Genomic DNA, 19113 nt, shown 5'->3' with positions numbered 1-19113 from the left:
AAAACTACAGTGTGCTTCATGGCATAGTTGATTTGCATTCCTTGCAAACTCCTTAATCTGTCCGCTGGTCTGTGAACCCCATTTTAAGTAGCACTAGGATGCTTTATGAAGTTGAACGAACAAATGAATAAATGAAGCATATCTAATCTGGATTAAATGGCTTTTCAGGGTTGAGGTGGGAGGATGGAGAGAAGGATGAATTAAGTTTTCTCTCTCAGTGGGGCAGTGTTCTTTACCTGCTTTTGAGCTCTCACAGAGAGGAGAGTTATGTAAGGCACACCATTGCCTGTACCACTACCCTTCCCCACTAAATGCATTTTCCTCTCTTGTTTTTGCCCTCCTTCCTGTTCTTATCTCCTTTTTCCATGCTTCTGGCATGGAATTTAAAGAAAGAAAATATATACGGAAAGCTCATTGTTTTATGTTTCACACACAATGGAATACAACTCTCACCACAACTGGGTTAGGAAAGCATTACTGTCTACTTTGTAAATGCGCAGAGAAATTCAGGAAGTTCGTACGGGTCCTACACGTGATAAAGTGGCTGGCTTGGGCCTTGACTCTAGGTCTGTTTGGTTTTCTCCCAGGGGGGTTGGTCTGCTACTCTCATACCCGAGGAGGTGCTAAGAGAAATCCAGATCCTGGGACAGGACTTGGAAAGTGCCCACACTGACACACTAATGTTCCATTTTGGAACTTTGAGATTCCATTACTCTCCCAGTCTCGGCACCTTCTTTAATTGCCTAAATTCTGCTACGTCGTCGCCCACTTCTCCAGATTTGTTAGATACTTTGTGTCCCTGTAGGTTGTGGATGCCTTCATCTCATTTTTGCATCCCTCCCAAGAGGGTATGGGGCTTTAAAAGCAGGACACGTGATGGATGGGTTGTTACACTGAATGTTAGTCTGTAAACTTCTTCATGTGCCTAAGATAAATATTAGATGAATGAGACCGAGTGAGACTCAGGCACTTAAGCTTTAAGGTGTGATATGAATTTGAGCATGCGTGTAATCCTGTAACGCAGTGCGGAGAAAGGCATCGGACAGCCCATTCTCCTGAGATGCACTCCTTGCTGCCCCTGTTACTACTCTGTAACCTCCTTGAGGACAGGAACGGAGTCTTTTGTTTCCCCAGTGCCTGGCACATGCCCTGGCATACAGTTCCTGGTACTTGAAAACGTGTAGAATTAATGAATGTGCTCAGCACTTGTTCTTAAACGGCTGTTCCTGGTGCTGTTAACTCCCACACGGTTCTTAGATCATAAAGTGCATCTTCTTCTGCTCTTGGGTTTCCTGGTCCTGATCCAGTATTTTTTTTCTTCCTTTTTTATCCCGGCCAGCTCCTGCTTCGCATCAGGCCCCATTCTATGACCAGATGCACAGCAGGGAGGACGGTAAGAGATGGGACAATTGTTAGCACGGAGGAGTGAAGTATGAGGAAGCGATATGAAAGGAAGACCATGTGGCCCACGGAGAAGGCAGTCACTGGTGCAGACAGCTCACGCCCCATCCAGCTTGCCTCCAGCAGACCCACTGACTATCATGGCCTTCCCATTGATCCAATGGAGGAGCCAATTATACCTTTGAGCTTCCCTCTAGAAGCACTGAATTTGACAATGTGTATGACAGATCAGTAAAATTTCGGGGGAGGAGTATCCAGCGAGCACGGGCATGCTAGGACACCCCCTCTGAAGTAGAAGACAAATTATTACGGCTTGCATCTCCCACTGTGAGGAAGGAAGCACAATGCCTAACAGGCCGTTTTGGATTTCAAAGGGAGCACATTTCACACCTAAAAATACTGCTCTCAGCTGTTATACTTGGGTGACATGAAAAGCTGCCAGTTTTGAGTGAGGCACAAGCAGGAAAGGGCTCTATGGCACATCCACATTGTGCTAAAAGCAGGTCTGTCATTTGGATCACTTAACCTAGCAGACTCTATGATTTTGGAGTTATTGTGGAGGGAAAACAATGCAGGAGAGATTAAAGCAAAACCACAGTATATATACTCTTCATTTTTCTCTGCTCATTTTATTGGATAACTGTATAAAAACCACATACAGCACATTACTGGAGAAAATATTTTATTTTCCAAATGTATAATGTATTCGACACTCAATTATTTCTGTAATATTTTACCTTTTTATTAAAACTACATATTTTAATACATTTCATCTTTTCTCAAAGGCTGTGGTATAATTGTGATTATCTTTAGCAACCAAAGTCTATTTCCAGAGATTTAAACTTGATATGGAGAAAAATGCCACGTTAAGTCCTTTTGAACTGGTGTATTGGTTTGTTCCAGGATCCAGAGGCTACTCCAAGCTTTAAAGCAAAGCGAAACCCTCAGGCTGGTCTCAGCTGCTTGAGAAACCTCTGGATGGGGTCACTGGCTTGCTGTGCACAGGACAGTTTCTCACTGAGCTAGGCTGGAATATCTGGAAGAGGGGACTGAGGTATTTGCTGCATCCAGGCATTTGTTCTGGGTGGCAGGTGGGGAGAACCCTGTTTCTTATGTCAGATTTCTGTTGGTAATCATTTCTCTGTAAGAATAAAGAGCAAATGGGTAGCTCCGGGTGCTTGATGATACCAAGATTTTGCTCTCAGTTACTTATCTCTCAGTGATACTAAGACCAATGACAAAGACGACAAGGGCTGAGTTCACGGTGAGCAAAGGTGACCGTGACAACTGTGATTGTGGCACAGATTGGGATTGGACTCTTGGAAAGGTCTCCCAGGCTTGAATTATTCCAAGCAGCCAGTAGAGAGCTTGAATGTAGACATACTGTGTTTGGATCTATCCTACTTTTCTCTATTGTCCACTGACTTTAATTTTTATACTCAGAAATAGTTTCCATCTCTATCATAGTACCTCCATAAAATCTAAGATCGTACCCAAACTTTCCATTAGAAGGTCCATTATTCAAAATTAAATAACTAAAATAAATAACGGGTAGCTAATGAGATTTTTTTTTAGGAAGTAAAAAGATATGACCTCAGTGTTTCTTCTTAGCATAATGCTGACCTCTCAAATGTGGGAAGATTCCAATTCAGAGGAAGGTTTGGAAACCTACATAAAAATATAACATACATCAACACATAGAATATTCTTGAATACAAAGGAAATTCAAGTGACCATATCCTTGCTGACAATATACAAATAAAATTTCCATGAAAATTTTAGCACAAACTGCGATTCATTTCTAGTTAACACATGGAAACAACTGATACTCAAATTCTAACTACTAGAGCATACACATCTGAATGTGGTTTGAATATGTACATGTGCTTCAAAGTAGAGTCTGGTTTTGAGCTAGTAATTTTTATTCTAATTCACAATTTATGACTCTAAATTTCAGTTGTTTTTAATAAGAAATTAGGAGAAAAGCTAAATTTCTGACACCTGGATCAGAAAATAGCTAAGAGTCATTCTTGTGTATATTCAGTAAGAAGCTATTCTAAAGCTGCTGCTTTACTTAGCTATTTCTTTAAATAAAAGCCTTTGGGCAGTAATCTACTCTCCTAATTACAGTAAAATATTCTAACCCTTTCCCCAATTCCTATTACAACTGGAAGAGTCACAATTTTTTAATGATTTCACCAACATTTTGTATTTTAGAAATGCCGGCAACATTACTTTCTGTAAAATACAAAGCAACTTTAAAAATATTCAGCTAGTACTAGCATTTAGGTTTTGAAAGGATTCCTTCATAATGAAATAAAATGTTCAGAACAACTGTCAGCAACCAACCATTTAAAAATCAGATTTATGACCCCCCCCCTTTTTTTTGTTTGCTTTTTAAACCTCTGCTGGTTTATATGAAAGTGCTCCTAGCCAAGAAGACGGAGGAGGAATGATGTACCGTACTGAAAACTGTGACCTCATCAGAGGTCTTCTCAACTTGGCTCTGAACAACTTTAAAAGCCAACAGATCTGTACCATATGCTATTCTCAGGGTCAGTACTATGGGATGCCATGTAATCTTTTGTTATTATTAACAAAAGCACCCTGGATTGGATCCAAGGTGGACATGTGTTATAAATGAATTCTGCTTTATAGTAAAGTACATTTAAAGTATAATTCATTGTAATTACCATAAAGTACATACAAGTAAAGGTACTCCTTTGAGCCAAAAATCTGATGCTGTCGAAGCAGTGTCCAATTCCTACTACCATTGTTGAATGAGACTAATTTGACCTCATTTCCTAAGTCCTGTGGAATCTTTTTAAGCTTTTAACATCTTACGATAGTGAACTGGCACTAGTTTAGGTCTATAAAAACGTAATTGTCACATATCACACAAAAACATGATAACTAGCACAAATTTCTGCAAATCTTTAAAACAAAGTCTTTGAATAACAACTATATGTATAATGCTACAGAAGACCCAAAGAAGCACTCTAAATGATGGCTATTTAATGATGGTAAACAAGAATTATTTTCTAAAAACCTGTACCAATGTTAACTTTAGGTAGAATATAACATGGAATTATTTCATGAAATATAGTCTCTTTCTATGCTCTCCTGACAACACTCCCAACAGAAAGCTTCCAGTCTATTTGCTGTTTCTTGGCTGATGAGACATTCATCTTTTAATTCCCTGATTGTCTTCCTCAATGATTTTTGGAAACGTTTTTCTCGGTCTAAAACATTCCGCAGACTTTTCTTGGTATCCTCTAGCTCGCTGATCACATGATCTAATTTATGCTTAAGTTTCTTTGGACTGTCCATTACACTGTAGCTATGTTCCTAAAAACATAAACACCAAGTTATTAAACTGGAGAGACAAGTAGTTAGATAAAAGTTTTTAGCTAGGCCTCAGCTGTTTCTTACGATGCTTAGGTATCTTTAAGTTGGTGATACTTAGAGGTTTAAAGAACACAGGAAGAGGATGGGGGTGGAAGCAGTATTTTGGGTGCCCAGAGACTTCCCCCTTTATCTAAGGCTAGGAATAACATGAGGGGTACAATATCTATTGATGGGAAGCACTGCTTATCGGGGTAAGTATTTGCTATGAACATGACACTTGTAATGACTATCCAGCTTTTGTTCCCTAGGCGTGGCGCTGCTAAGTTTAAGTTTTACCTACCCAAAAATCCTATGTTGTTAAACTTTTAATGATTTTATTTTATTTTGATAAATATCTCATTTTAAAGGTGATGACAAAAAAGGAGCACTGGAGCAGGTCCTCAGGTTGAGTGTTTTTATTTAGCGAGGACCTTGGTTTTGGGTTTTTAGAGGCAGAATTTAAGCTCTTTCAATATTTATTATGGTTATGCTTAAGTTTGCTGGGTATACTTTTTTTCAATTGAAAATAGGGAAAGTAACACTAACAGAGCTTAAAAAGGCACTATAAAATAATTTTGAAAAGCTGTTACTCACTATTAAAATTACTAAAGAGAACTTTTGCTTCTAGCCAGTATGACAGAGACTGAATTGATTCCTATCTAAAAAAACCGATATAGGGCCAAAAGACATAAAAAATGTTATGAAGATAACAGAGATTAGGCAGGGAAGGCAGCAATCCTGGAGACATGCAAACTAAGAGGTGAACCCTATGACCGACTGCCCCAGCTTACTGTCTTGGGAGAGTGTGTATGCCTCAGTGCATGGAGGGGAAACCCAGGCAGAGCTTAGCAGATTGAGAAGGTTGTATGAAGCATCCAGGAAGACCAAGAGAGAACTCTGAAGATCCTTAGAGGCTCCCCTTCTAGTATTCAGTGCACACAGGCAGGAAACTGCTCAAGGCTGAAGAAAGAATGACCAGAGAAGACCAGGAGTGCCCTGTGCTCAGATGGCATGGCCACTTTTCCCACCCCTTCCAGATCAGAAAATTTCAAGATTCATGGGGCATTGAGGAGAGCATACAAAAGGGTCTTGCTCCAGCAGTGGAGAACAAATAGCCCTAAACTGAACATTCTCCTAGTCCTGCCTAACAAAACCTGAAAGGATCAAACTGTTTCCAAATAATTTTGTGGTATCCCAAAATAAAGCTCAAAAATACAAGACACAAAAATATCTAGCATCCAGCAAAGTAAAATTCACAATGTGTGGCACACAACATCTACCAAGTATGCAAAGAAGTAGGACAACATGAACCATAAACCAGTCAATGGAAAATAATCAAGAATTTATACAAAAGATGGAATTACCAGATAAAAGAATTAAGGTTATTAAAATAATATTCTATATGTTCAAAAAGTTAGGGAGAGAACGAAAGATATAAAAAAGAATCAAACAGAACACCTAGAGGTAAAATTTACAACATGTTGAGGTGAAAACTACATTGGGGGGAATAGCGTATTAGTGAAAGTGAAGATACAGCAATATGAACCATCCAGAACAGACTACAGAGAGAAAAGGGAGTACTGAAAAACAAACCCAGAAAAAAAAAATTAGCAGAGCATCAGTGAGTGGTAGCATGACTCAGATAGCCTAATATACATGTAATCAGAATCCCTGAAGCAATGGAAAGAAAAGTTGAGGTAGAATGAAATATCTGAAGACTCCATGAGTCTTCAAAATTTTTCCAAATTTGATTAAAACTATAAACCCACCGATAAAGAAGCTCAAAAATCCCAAGCATGAGAAATATGAAAACTGAACTATATATATCATAATCGAGTTATTCAAACCACTGGGAAAGAAAAATTCTTAAAAGCCAAAAAAAAAAAAAAAAAAAGAGACATGTTAGAGGATACAGAATGTATAGAGGATATAGACGACAGATTTTTCATTAGAAACGAAGCCTATGAGAATACAGTGGAACAACATCTCTGAAGAACTAAAAACAAATAAAAAAATCTCCAAAACTATCAATCTAGGATTTGATACCCAATGAAAAAATCTTTCAAACACGAAGACTAAATAATGACTTCTTTCAGAAATATAAAAGCTGAAAGAATTCATCCCCAGCAAAGCTGCTTTATAAGAAATGTTAAAATGCTTCAGACAGAATGATGCCAGATGGAAATATGGACTTACGCAAAGGAATGAAAAGCCCTGGCAATGGCCACTACACAGGTAATGTATACAGATTTTTTATTATTTATATCTCTTTAAAAGATAATTGTTAAAAAATAATTTATTGTTAAAAAACAAAGAACAAATGGAACATGTAGGAAACCAAACAGGATCAACACACTAAGTGTAAATGGTCTAAATAACCCAATTAAAAGGCTGAAATGACCAGATAAGATTAAAAAATCAAGACCCAACAGTATAAGCTCCCTAAAAAAAACATGTACTTCAAAAAGTCCCAAATAGGTTTAAAGTAAAAGAGTAGAAAAAGATACAGATCTTCCTCCAGTTATGATGGGTCTCACAAGACCTATTTTATAATAAAATATTGAATATCTCATGTTATTTATTGAATACTGTATTGGAAGTGAAAAATACAATGGTTGTATGGGCACAGAATGGTTGCAAGTGTGTTGGTTGTTCACCCTTGTGACTGCATGGCTGACTGGGAGCTGTGGCTTGCTGCTACTGTCCAGCATCACAAAAGAGTATAGTACTCCATATCGCTGGCCCAGGAAAAGACGAAAATCAGAAACTTAAAATATGGCTTCTACTGAATGCCTTATTCATTTTGCACTATTGTAAAGCTGAAAAATCATGAGTTGAATCATCATAAGTTGGGGACCATCTGTACACCCATATAACACTAAAGAAAAAGGAAACTAGAGTAGGTATACTGCTATCAGAAAAATAGATTTCAGACTAAAGAACATTACCAGGGAAGGTCATTTCCTAATAATAAAGGGGTTAAATTAACAAGACAAAACAATCATAGATATTAGCACTCAATCACAGTGCTGTAAAATGTAATGAATAAAAACTGAAAACTTCAAGGAGAATTAGACAAATACATAGTTACACCAGAAAATTAAACTCCTCTCTCAATAACAGACAGAACAAGTAGACAGAAATTTAGTAAGGATACAATCTTGAACAACAGTCTTGATATTTCTAAAACATTCTAGGTAACATCAGCAGAATGCACATTCTTTGCAAATGCACACAGAACATTTGCCAAGACAGGCTGTATTAGAGACTATAAATCTCAATAAATTTAAAAACATCTCAAGCAATTTCAAGCCATACAATGTATATTCTCTGACTACCACAGAATTAAATTAGACACATTAATAGAAAGACATCTGGAAAATTCCCCAGTATTTGGAAACTACATGGCACATACACACCTCTAAATAACTCATGGGTCAAAGAACAAATAAAAATGGAATTTGAAAGTTTTCTGAACTAAATGAAAATGAAAACATTTATGGAGTGTTGCTAAAGCAATACCTAGGGAGAAATTAATACCACTAAATGCCTACATTATAAAGGAATGTCTCAAGTCAATGACCTTAGCTTTCATTTTAAGAAACTAGAAAAAGATGAGCACATTTTACTGGAATAAATAGAAAAAGCAAATACTAAAGATGAATGGAAATCACTGAAGTAGAAAACAAAAACAAAAAAAGTGAGAAAATCAATGGAAGCTAGTTCTTTAACAAGATCAATAAAATTGACAAATCTCTAGGTAGACTGATCAGCAATAAAAAAGAACAGAAACAAATTGCCAATATCAGAAATGGGAGAGATGATATCACTACAAATTCTACATATATTAAAAAGGACAGTAAGCCAATATTATGAACAATTTTAAGCTGTTCAACTTGACAACTGAGATAAAATGGGACAAATCCCTTGGAAGATACAAACTACCAAAAAAAACCTTACCTACAAAATCACACACCCTGATAGTTTAACTGGAGTATTCTACCAAATACTTATGGAAGAAATAACATCAAATCTATACAAACTCTTTCAGAAAATCAAAAAAGGAGGCAATATTTTCCAACTTTTTCATTAAGGTCAGCATTATTCTGATTCTAAACCAGACAAAAATATTACAAGGAAAGAAAACTACAGGTCAATATCCCTACTGAACATACAAGAAAAGATTCTAAACAAAATTTTAATAAATCCAATTCAACAATATATAAGAGGATAACACACCATGAAGAAGTTGAGTTTATTCTGAGGTTGGTTTAATATTCAAACATCAATTGATATAACTAATCATTTTTCCCAAACTAAAAAAGAAAAACCATAGAAAACCTCAATAGACACAGAAAAAGTGTTTGACAAAACTAACATTCATTTCTGATAAAAACTTTCAGCAAACTAGGAACAGAAAGGCACTTCCTCAACCTGATAAAAGCATTTATGAAAAACCTACAGTTAATATCATATTCAGTGGTGAAAGACTGAATGTCTTCTTCCTAAAATCAGGAGCAAAGCATGGAGATCAGCTCTCAGTGTTCTCTATTCAGCAAAGCCCTGGAGGTTCAAAGTAGTCCAATAAATATTGCAGGAAAGAAATGAGGCATCCATATTAGAAAGGAAAAATTAAAACTATCTTTATTTATTTATTTTTTTTAAATTTTTTTTTCAACGTTTATTTATTTTTGGGACAGAGAGAGACAGCGCATGAACAGGGGAGGGGCAGAGAGAGAGGGAGACACAGTATCGGAAACAGGCTCCAGGCTCTGAGCCATCAGCCCAGAGCCTGACGCGGGGCTCAAACTCACGGACCGTGAGATCGTGACCTGGCTGAGGTCAGACGCTTAACCGACTGCGCCACCCAGGCGCCCCTAAAACTATCTTTAATGACAGACAACATGATTATGTAGAAAATATAACAGCGCTTACAAAAAAGCATAATTAATATATGAATTTACAAGTTTGCCAAGTACAAAATCAGCATACAAAAATCAACTTCCGTATACTATCAGTAAACCAAACAAAACAACACTATTTGTATAGCATCCAAACACATATAATACTTAGTGATAAATCTGACAAAATGAAAGACCTATACGCTGAAAACTACAAAACATTGTTGAGAGAAGTTAAAGACCTGAATAAATGCAGAGATATAATGAGCTCACAGGTTCAAAGACTTAAAACAGTTTCATTAAGATGTCAATTCTTCTCAAATGAATCTGTACATACAACACAACCCAGCTAAAATTCCAGTAGGCATTTTTGTAGAAATTGTTACAAAATGATTCTAGGGGCACCTGGGTGGCTCAGTCAGTTAAGCGGCTGACTGATCTTGATCATGACTGGTCATGATCTTGCAGTTCATGAGTTCAAGCCCTGTGTCGGGCTCTGTGCTGAAAGCTCAGAGCCTGGAGCCTGCTTCAGATTCTGTGTCTGCCTCTCTCTCTCTGCCCCTCCCCTGCTTGCACTCTGTCTTTCTCAAAAATAAATACACATTAAAAAAAAGAAAAGATTCTAAAAATTCATATGAAAATGCAAAAGATCTAGAATATTCAAAACAACTTTGAAAATTAACAAAGTTGGAAGACAAACACTGCCCTATTTCAAGTATTACTTTGAAGCGATGGTAATCAAGAAAGTAAAACAGACCTGGATTCTAGGTGTGGCTCTAATATGAGTATGCAATGAGATGAATAAATAATGCAAGCTTGAAAACTCTGTATGTATGACTGTTCTTTAAGAAAACCTAAAGATGTGACTATATTTTTTATTAGATGTTTCCATGTAGAAAATATAGTACTCAAAGGGATTATTGCATTTTCTTGGTAAAAAGTAGCTCTATGAAAGCACTCTTTGAACTAAATATGCAACCAAAGGATTAACTACCTGTATATTATTATCCCATATATAAGAATTATAATGGCCCTGGAAAACACTATTTTTGGGCATTTTATATATTTCTATAACATATATATACACAAATACATATACACATATATACATGTACGTATATATAATTATGTATATGTAATATAATATATAACATAATATATATAATATATATAATTATGTATACATAATATACAACATAATACATATATAATATACATATAACATATATATATTAATGTCAGGGCACCTGGGTGGCATAGTTGGTTAAGCTTAGGTCATGATCTCATGGTTTGTGGGGCTGAGCCCCACCTCTAGCTCCACACTGACAGCATGGCATCTGCTTGGGATTCTCTCCCTCCCTCTCTCTGCCCCTCCCCCATTCATTCATGCACGTGTACGTGCACACTTGGGTAGGCTCTCTCTCAAAATAAGTAAACTTAAAAAAACCCTCAAACAACTAAACCTCTAGTTTAATCCTAATGGAGAAGACATATTACCTTAAAAATATCAACATTAGTTCAGTAAGTAATTTTACTTACAAAAGTGAACTGAGATTGGAATTCTTCAGTACATGAGGAAGCACCAACAAGCTGGTGATTGTGGTTTCTGACTGGAAGGGTTTTGAGGGTGAAGTTTTTTCTAGAATGAAGTTTTTCTTTTTTCCCCTGTTAAGAAGAGTTAATAAAAATCATTGTAGATACTTCTGTCCTTTCTTACATTTTTATTCCTTCTCTACTTTGTGTAGTGGAATTAATATTTCTTTTCATGAAATTGCTTTAAAAACTCAGTAAATTTTAAATTTCTCTGAGATTATTTTATTTATTTATTTATTTATTTATTTTAACGTTTATTTATTTTTGGGACAGAGAGAGACAGAGCATGAACGGGGGAGGGTCAGAGAGAGAGGGAGACACAGTATCGGAAACAGGCTCCAGGCTCCGAGCCATCAGCCCAGAGCCTGACGCGGGGCTCGAACTCACGGACCGCGAGATCGTGACCTGGCTGATGTCGGACACTTAACCGACTGCGCCACCCAGGCGCCCCTAATTTCTCTGAGATTAAAGGAACTTCCTGAAAATAACTCTAAAGCTCATCTAGAAACACAAATTTTCCTAAAAAAAAAAAAGAGAGTGGTATTGAGAAAGAATACGTTTTACCACTTATTAAAGATATATTACCCAATAACAACAGTTAAAATAGTGTGCTACTCTCTTAAGATGAGACAGAAAAATCTGTAAAATGATCAAGTGTATAAAAGGTGTTAGGATAAAAAATGGCATTCTAAATAAGTGGAAAAAGGCTGTAAATCATGTAAAAATGAATTAAGAAGAATAGTTACATCCTTTATATATAATAAATCATGATGAAATTTTAGTACTGAAAATTTATGTACAAATGAAAACCCTTAGGAACTAGAAAAAATCAGGGAATATTTATATAATCTTAAGGTGGGGAAGGCTAAAGTCAGACAATTCAATAAAAAATATAGAACATACTATTTAAAAAAGAAGTCTGAACTTCAAACAAAACAAAAAATACCAAACCAATGTGATAATTAATACTAAAGACAAAGGACAAAAAGTAACTATAACACATGGGGCACCTGGGTGGCTCAGTCGGTTAAGTGTCTGACCAGCTCAGGTCATGATCTTGTGGTTCGTGAGTTCAAGCCCCACATCAGGCTCTGTGCTAATGGTTCAGAGCCTGGAACCTGCTTTAGATTCATGTCTCCCTCTCTCTGCCCCTCCCCTGCTCACACACACTTTCTCTCTCAAAAACAAATAAACATTAAAAAATAAATAAAATTATAAAAAAAAGTAACTGCAACACAGATGGCAGTTAAATGATTCGTATCTTCAATGTACAGTGTTTTTACATGTAGTTTAAAAAAGATGAAAATAGCAGAGGACCCAAATAAGTAACTCACAAAAAATACAAACGTCTAACAAACATATGAAAAAATGTGGAGACTCACCAATATTCAAAAATAAAACAATAAAATGCCACTTTTGCCTGTCAATTTTAACAAAGGTTTAAAAATACAACTTAACTGAGGATTAGGGTGGATGGACACTTTCATGCATAGCTACTGGGAAGAAGTTTGGTACAAGCTTTCTGGTGGGCCTCTGGGGATCTGATTCAAAAGCAAAGGCTTTAAAAATGTGTATAATCTTTGATCTAACAATTTTATTTCCAGGAATTTGGTTTGAGGAAATAAGGATAAGTACAAAGATTTGGCTAGAATTATGTTTATCACAGTGTTAATTTAAAATAGTAAAAGATGATAACCTATATACAATAGTGATTGGGTTACATAAACCACTGTTCATACATAAGATCAATTGCTACATGGTCACTAAAATGTTCCATAAAACCAATACCACCAGGTATTGACAAGGATATAGAACCAGAGGAACACTTACATGCAGATGGTGAAACTACTAATTGGCAAAACCACTTTGGAAAAACTACAGCAGTATCAGCTCAAGCTGAACACACACATCCCTAGGACCCAGTAGTTCCACTTCTAAGAGAATTGTACATATACTCTGCAGAAATGTGAACCTAAGTGCACCAAAAGACATGGACAAAAACATTCATAGTTGCACCATTCATAATAGCTCCAAAGTGAAAACAACCTAAATGTTTGTCAATAGAATGGTGAAAGTTTATTTAAACAATAGAATACTATATTGCAGAGAAAATGAATGGACTATTATCACATACTACAACATGGATGAATCACACAAACAAAATGCTGAGCTAAGCAAGTCAGAGTACATACTATCTGAGTTCATTTATATAACTGATGGTGACAGAAGTCAGGATAGTAGTTACCTTTGGGGATGTAGTGACTGCCAAAGAGTATGAAGAGGTTTCTGGGTGCTACTATTTTATATCTTGGTATGAAGAGAGTTACATGAGTATATTCACTTTATGACAACTTATTGCTCAGTACACTTACGATGTGTGCGCTTTTCCATATAGATACTATATTTCAGTAAATTTAGTTTAAAAAATTGATGTTCTACACAGGTTTCTCTTAGAAATATGATCCATAGATCTGCAAGACAATTGTGTGGGGTGCCTGTTAAAAAAATGCAGCCTTCTTAGGGGCTCCTGGATGGCTCAGTTGTTTAAGCGTCCAACTCTTGATTTTGGCTCAGCGTATGATCATGTGGTTAGTGAGTTCGAGCCCCGCATTGGGTACCACACTGACAATGTGGAACCTGCTTGGGATTCTCTTGTCTCTCTCTCTCTCTCTCCCTCTCTGCCCTTTCCCTGCTTGTGCTTTCTCTGTGTCTCAAAATAAATAAACTTAAAAAAAAAGTGCAGGTTTCTGGACTCCAGCACAAACTCAGTGAGTCAAATTCTCTGGGCCACATGATTCTCCATTTTAAACAAGCTCCCTGGATAATTCTTACGTAGGCTAAAGTTTGAGAGCCATTGTTGTGGAAAAATATTTAGCATCATGGAAAGCAGTAGTTAACAGTGGACTCTAGGGGCACCTGGGTGGCTTCAGTCAGTTAAGAGTCTGACTCTTGATTTTGGTTCAGGTCATGATCTTCTCCTAGTTGTGGGATTGAGCCCTACATCGGGCTCTGTGCTGGGCATGGCACCTACTTAAGATTCTCTCTCTCTCCCTCTGTCCCTTCCCCTGCTCATGCACTCTCTCTCTAAAAAACAAAACAAAAACAAAAACAAAAACAAAAAACAGTGGACTCTGAAGCCAAAATGCCTGGGCTCAAATCCAGCCTCTGCCATTGAACAGCTGTGTGACAACGAGGAAGATATTCCAGCTCTCTGGACCTAGGTTTCCTCAAGTAGTAAAATGAGAATAACAATAGTATTTTTTTTCACATGGGTGTTATGAGGATTAAATGAGTTTATATGCAAAGTGCCCCGAATAGTGCCTGGCACATAGTAAACACTATATAAATGTTGAGATGAAATGAATGGGGAGGGTGGAAGGGAATGAGATGGAAGCAAATTAAGAAAAGGATATACAGGTGATCCGTGAACAATGCAGGGTTAGGGACACCAACCTCCCTGCACAGCTGAAAATCTGTGTATAACTTTTGACTCTCCCAAAACTTAACTGCCAATAGCCTAATGCTTGTTGGTTGGAAGCCTTACCGTTAACACAGTTGATTAACACATATTTTGTACATGTATTATATATCATATTCTTACAATAAACTAGAGAAAATATTATTAAAATCCTAAGGAAGAGAAAATACATTTAAAGTACTGCGCTGTATATTTATTAAAAAATATCTGTATATAAGTAGACCCATGCATTCAAATTCTGTTTTCAAGGATCAAATGTACAGTGTAATTATAATTTTGTAAGAATATATAAATATAGGTGAATATATATACAAACATACACATACAAATGACTGGAAAGATACACATTGAAGTGTTAATAGTATTATCTCTGGATTATGTGATTATTGATAATTTTTATTTTCTTTTTGCTTGTGTCATCTAATTTCTATAATGAAAAATTTCTTTTGTTATAGGATAGAGTTTTTGAAAGTTAGTAACTTATGGTTTGATTTTATTATGCCCACATTTCTTAAGGTTCTCAACATTAATGCTGGATGAGACCTTGCTATAAGGAAAGAAATCCTTCATAACAAATTGCACAAGATATTATAAATTTATTAACATGGGAGAGAGTGAGGCAGTCTCTACTTGCTCACTCAGGCACTGGAAAATGACCAAGACCATCTCGAAGCAGGTACACTTCCAGATTACATATCTTCCTTGACTTATGATACGGTTATATAAATTGAGAATATTGTAAGTTGAAAACGCATTTGATACACCCAACCTACTGAACATAATGGTTTAGACTACCCTACCTTAAACATACTCAGAACACTTACATTAGCCGATAGTTAGGCAAAGTCATTTAACGCAAAGCCTATTTTATAACGGAGTGTTGATACCTCATGTAATTTATTAAATACTGTTCTGAAACTGAAAAACAGACTGGTTGTGTGGGTACAGAATGATTGTCAGTGTATCAGTTGTTCACCCTCGTGACCATTGTGGCTGCAGCTTACTCCCACTGCCCAGCATCACGGGAATATGGTATTGCATACTCCCATGCGCGCTGTATTACGTATCGCTAACCTAGGAAAAGATGAAACTTAAAAATTCAAAGTATGGTTTCTATTGAATGTGTATGGCTTTCGCACTGTTGTAAAGTTGAAAAATCAGAAGTCAAAGGCCATCTGTATTTCCCTTGTTTCCAACTGTCAGGAAGGAGATATCTTTCAATGGAGGTTCATTACTATTGTTCTGGGAACTGATAGGCTCTCCCTGAATTTTCTACACTGGAATCACTTACTCTATGGTGTCTAGAAACACTTTGCCATATTTTAACTCAAGAGAGATACTGAGGGTGAGGCAGTCAACCCGTGGCACTAATATCACTGAGAAAAAACACAAAATTCAACTAGACTTTACTTACACAATCTTTTTATTTTCTTTTTCTTACCTCTTCTCTCCTTTCATTCTCCAGTTCTCCTCTCTTTTGCTTTTCTTCCTTTTAGTTTTACCTAGGCTTTAAGCTTGAATGTATGTGGCTCTAAAAGTATACTTTGGTCCTATTACCTTGGCTCTATACTTTGGCTCTGCTCTTGACTTTTGCTCTAGTGTGAAGAGGACTGGCAACTCGGAACTTCAATTCAACCCTCTTATTTTCCTCCTTTTTCAGATATAAATCCTGAGTTATGTCAACTCCTAAAATCAGTCCCCTTCACCAAATATTTGTAACATGTCAATATTTCTGAGTGGCTACTGGTAAAATACTCCTACTACATATTATAAAACCTAAAGCAGTCACTTCCAAATTTAGAAACTCAAAAAATGGACTTCAAAAGAATAAGCAAACAATCAAAATGTTAGCCTGAATGGTGACGGTTCTTCAGCAGTACCATAAAAAATGAGTAACGATGCTAAGCAGTGTCTCATAAACAAACCTGTAAGTGAGATGAGGGATCAAAGATAGAAGGTATGACTCCAGGTTTCAGTTTAATATTTGGAGCACTTCTGTCAAAATCTGTCTTCTTAAAGTGCCTTGAACACAACACGTCTCCTTTTTTAGGCTCCCAGATGCCTGCAGCATTCACATCAAGTCTTTTCATGGCTAATACCCATTTTCTTTTGACGTTTTCATCTGTGGGGAATCTAGAGAAAAACATATAAACAGTATCCTAATATTAAGCACTGTCAATATATACTTGAACTAAGGTTGTGACTAAATTGGTTCACTGAGAAGTTTGTTACTACTCTTGGGAAATGGACTATTCAGGAAGCCATCATGAATCAAGCTTTCAGAACTTTCAGTTTTAATAGATTTTTCCACCAATCATGCTGCAAACATATGGCCCTCATTTCAATTTTTCTCATATCATAAAGAAGAAAAGTTTCAAGGGATACTTCAACCTTACATTAAGATTCACAACTGGGGGATTTTCCTTCATCTATCTATGATAATACCATTTGGGACTTTTCCTATGTGAAGCCATACCCAGAATTTATCCCAGATGAACAGAGTACCTCATACTTTCATTCTTCTGTCAGCATCAGAAAGTTGCTTTGTACAGCATTTAACACACAACAGGTCTATAAATGCTTAGTGAATGAAGGCAGACAACAGCTGCAGAGTTTGGGGTTCTAGAGAAAAGAACTATTTTGAGAGATCTGGAAACCAATAACCATATCTTCTGTAATTTTCCAAGCTGATTCAAATCTTTTTTTTTTGGACTAAGGTGGGGTATATATACTCATTTTTTATTTCCTCATACCTAGCAAAGTACTTATCAGATCTTTCTCTAGCACATAGCACAGTGCCTGGCACAAAAGCAGCAAAATAAACTTCTAGCAAATGAATAATTATTAAAATTAGATCATCTTGACTTACCTGTAATACTGTTAAAGAACCCTTGGTCTGAACTTGTAATTTACATTTTTTCTCTACAACGTAAGTTTGATCTATTTCTAAATAGAAAGGTCAATATATTTGGGCAAAGATCCTTCCTTCAGATTGTAAACTCCATATAAACAAAACAATTTCTTTGAAGGTATGTTAAAACACAAAGTAACAATATTAACAAAAATGAGCTTGATATTTTTGTTTACTAGCCTTTGATACCTTGACAGGAATCTTCAACTTTTAAACTAAGTTATAAAAACGTAAATGTATCACTTCAAATTCACTTAAAAAGCTATTTATTTAAAAAAGCTTTGGGAACTAAAGGTCAAAACTGAAAAATTAAGTATAACTGTCTTTGGCTTTTTTAACAGAAGTACTTGGCTTAACTATGGCAAAATCTTACACGTGAAACGTCAGTCCTTTTAACTTGGAATTTGGCAAACAGCGGGAAGCACATCCAATGGCCGAGCAACATTTCACCATGATTTTAGCAACTCATAACAGAACTGAAAGAAAATTAAAACGGTAAGAGTTAGCAATTTCAAAGCTAAGGGGAACATGTTTACTTTTCCCAGCGTGTTTTGGGTGATGTGAAATCATGCTAGAAAGCCAAAGGCAAATATTTTCTTCCAACACTAACAGCTCTAAAAATTTTCCAGGGGCTTGCCTCTTCAGAAGGCCAATCATTTTTTCACTGCGCACCCCGAAGCGTCTGACTCAGTCTTGCAGGCTTGTACATTTCCCTTCCGCCTTTTTACAGGCACCATGCCACAAGGCCTTTGCACACGAACTCCTACTCATCTTTTTAGCTCACGTGTTGCTTCCCCAGGGAAACCTTCCTTGGCACCCAGATTAATCCGATCCCCTCCAGCATTAACTCTCATAGAACACACACTTCTTCCTAGCACTTCTCAAAGCTGTAATCTTCATTTATGTCAGTGATTCATTCTGTGATCAATGTCTTTCTCCTTTACCAGTCTGTGAGATCCAAAAGGGCATGGTGGGGCGTGTACTTTTTCTCACTTTTTGTCCCCATGCTTAGCTGGTGACTGGCATACAGGAAACGTCAATGCATATTTTGAAGGAATGACGAGCGACTAAAAACAGCAGCTGCAAAAGCAGAGCGCGCCCGTACCCGCTCTGAGCCCGGAGGCCTGGCGGAGCTCCGCCCCTTTCTCGAGGCACCAGGCCGCCGCAAGGGGAGAGGGAGGGGCCGCCCTGTCACAGGTGCGGATGCGGCCGAAGAGCGTCCCTTTCTCAGGGGCCTCCCGGCGTCTCCGCGCCGCTGCGGTCCACCTCGCCCCGTACCACGCCCAGGGCTTGGGCGAGTAGCGATGGGGACTGGGGGGGTGGAAAGAAGAGGCAACCTAAGTTATTACCGTTAGCAGCGAAGTCAGCAACTGACGTCGACAGCAGAGATTGCGTTTCCCTTCACTTCCGCCCCGTCGCCCCGGGAACCGGAAATCCGGCTG

General features: G+C 37.2%; 1 protein-coding gene across 2 annotated transcripts; it reads right to left on the bottom strand.

Moving 5' to 3' along the window:
• Nucleotides 1–2010: 2010 nt before the first annotated feature.
• THAP6 (THAP domain containing 6) lies at nt 2011–19104 on the bottom strand. Of its 2 annotated transcripts, none has more exons than XM_047090493.1 (5): nt 19021–19104; nt 18045–18147; nt 16686–16893; nt 11229–11354; nt 2011–2542 (listed from the first exon to the last, which is right to left on the bottom strand). In XM_047090493.1, the coding sequence occupies exons 2-5, from the start codon at nt 18122–18124 to the stop codon at nt 2357–2359; spliced, it is 600 nt and encodes a 199-aa protein (XP_046946449.1). In that variant the 5' UTR covers nt 18125–18147; nt 19021–19104; the 3' UTR covers nt 2011–2356. The 2 variants fall into 2 exon arrangements, with proteins under 2 accessions (XP_046946449.1, XP_046946448.1); XM_047090492.1 differs by lacking the exon at nt 2011–2542 and adding an exon at nt 3463–4749.
• Nucleotides 19105–19113: the final 9 nt, after the last annotated feature.

Source organism: Lynx rufus, unplaced genomic scaffold (genome assembly GCF_022079265.1).
Source record: "Lynx rufus isolate CCGP_SWC_20201006 ecotype Redwood Valley unplaced genomic scaffold, mLynRuf1.p SCAF_3, whole genome shotgun sequence".
Classification (NCBI taxonomy): domain Eukaryota; kingdom Metazoa; phylum Chordata; class Mammalia; order Carnivora; family Felidae; genus Lynx; species Lynx rufus.
This window is presented reverse-complemented; position numbering and strand designations above follow the sequence as displayed.

Excerpts from the sequence above, each read along its gene's own strand:
- THAP6 (XM_047090492.1), bottom strand. The coding sequence starts at position 18,124 with ATGGTGAAATGTTGCTCGGCCATTGGATGTGCTTCCCGCTGTTTGCCA. Across the intron at positions 16,894-18,044 it reads AAAGGACTGACGTTTCACGT|ATTCCCCACAGATGAAAACG; the intron begins GTAAGATTTTGC and ends GTTTTTCTCTAG. Across the intron at positions 11,355-16,685 it reads ATCCCTCATCTCACTTACAG|GGGAAAAAAGAAAAACTTCA; the intron begins GTTTGTTTATGA and ends TCTTCTTAACAG.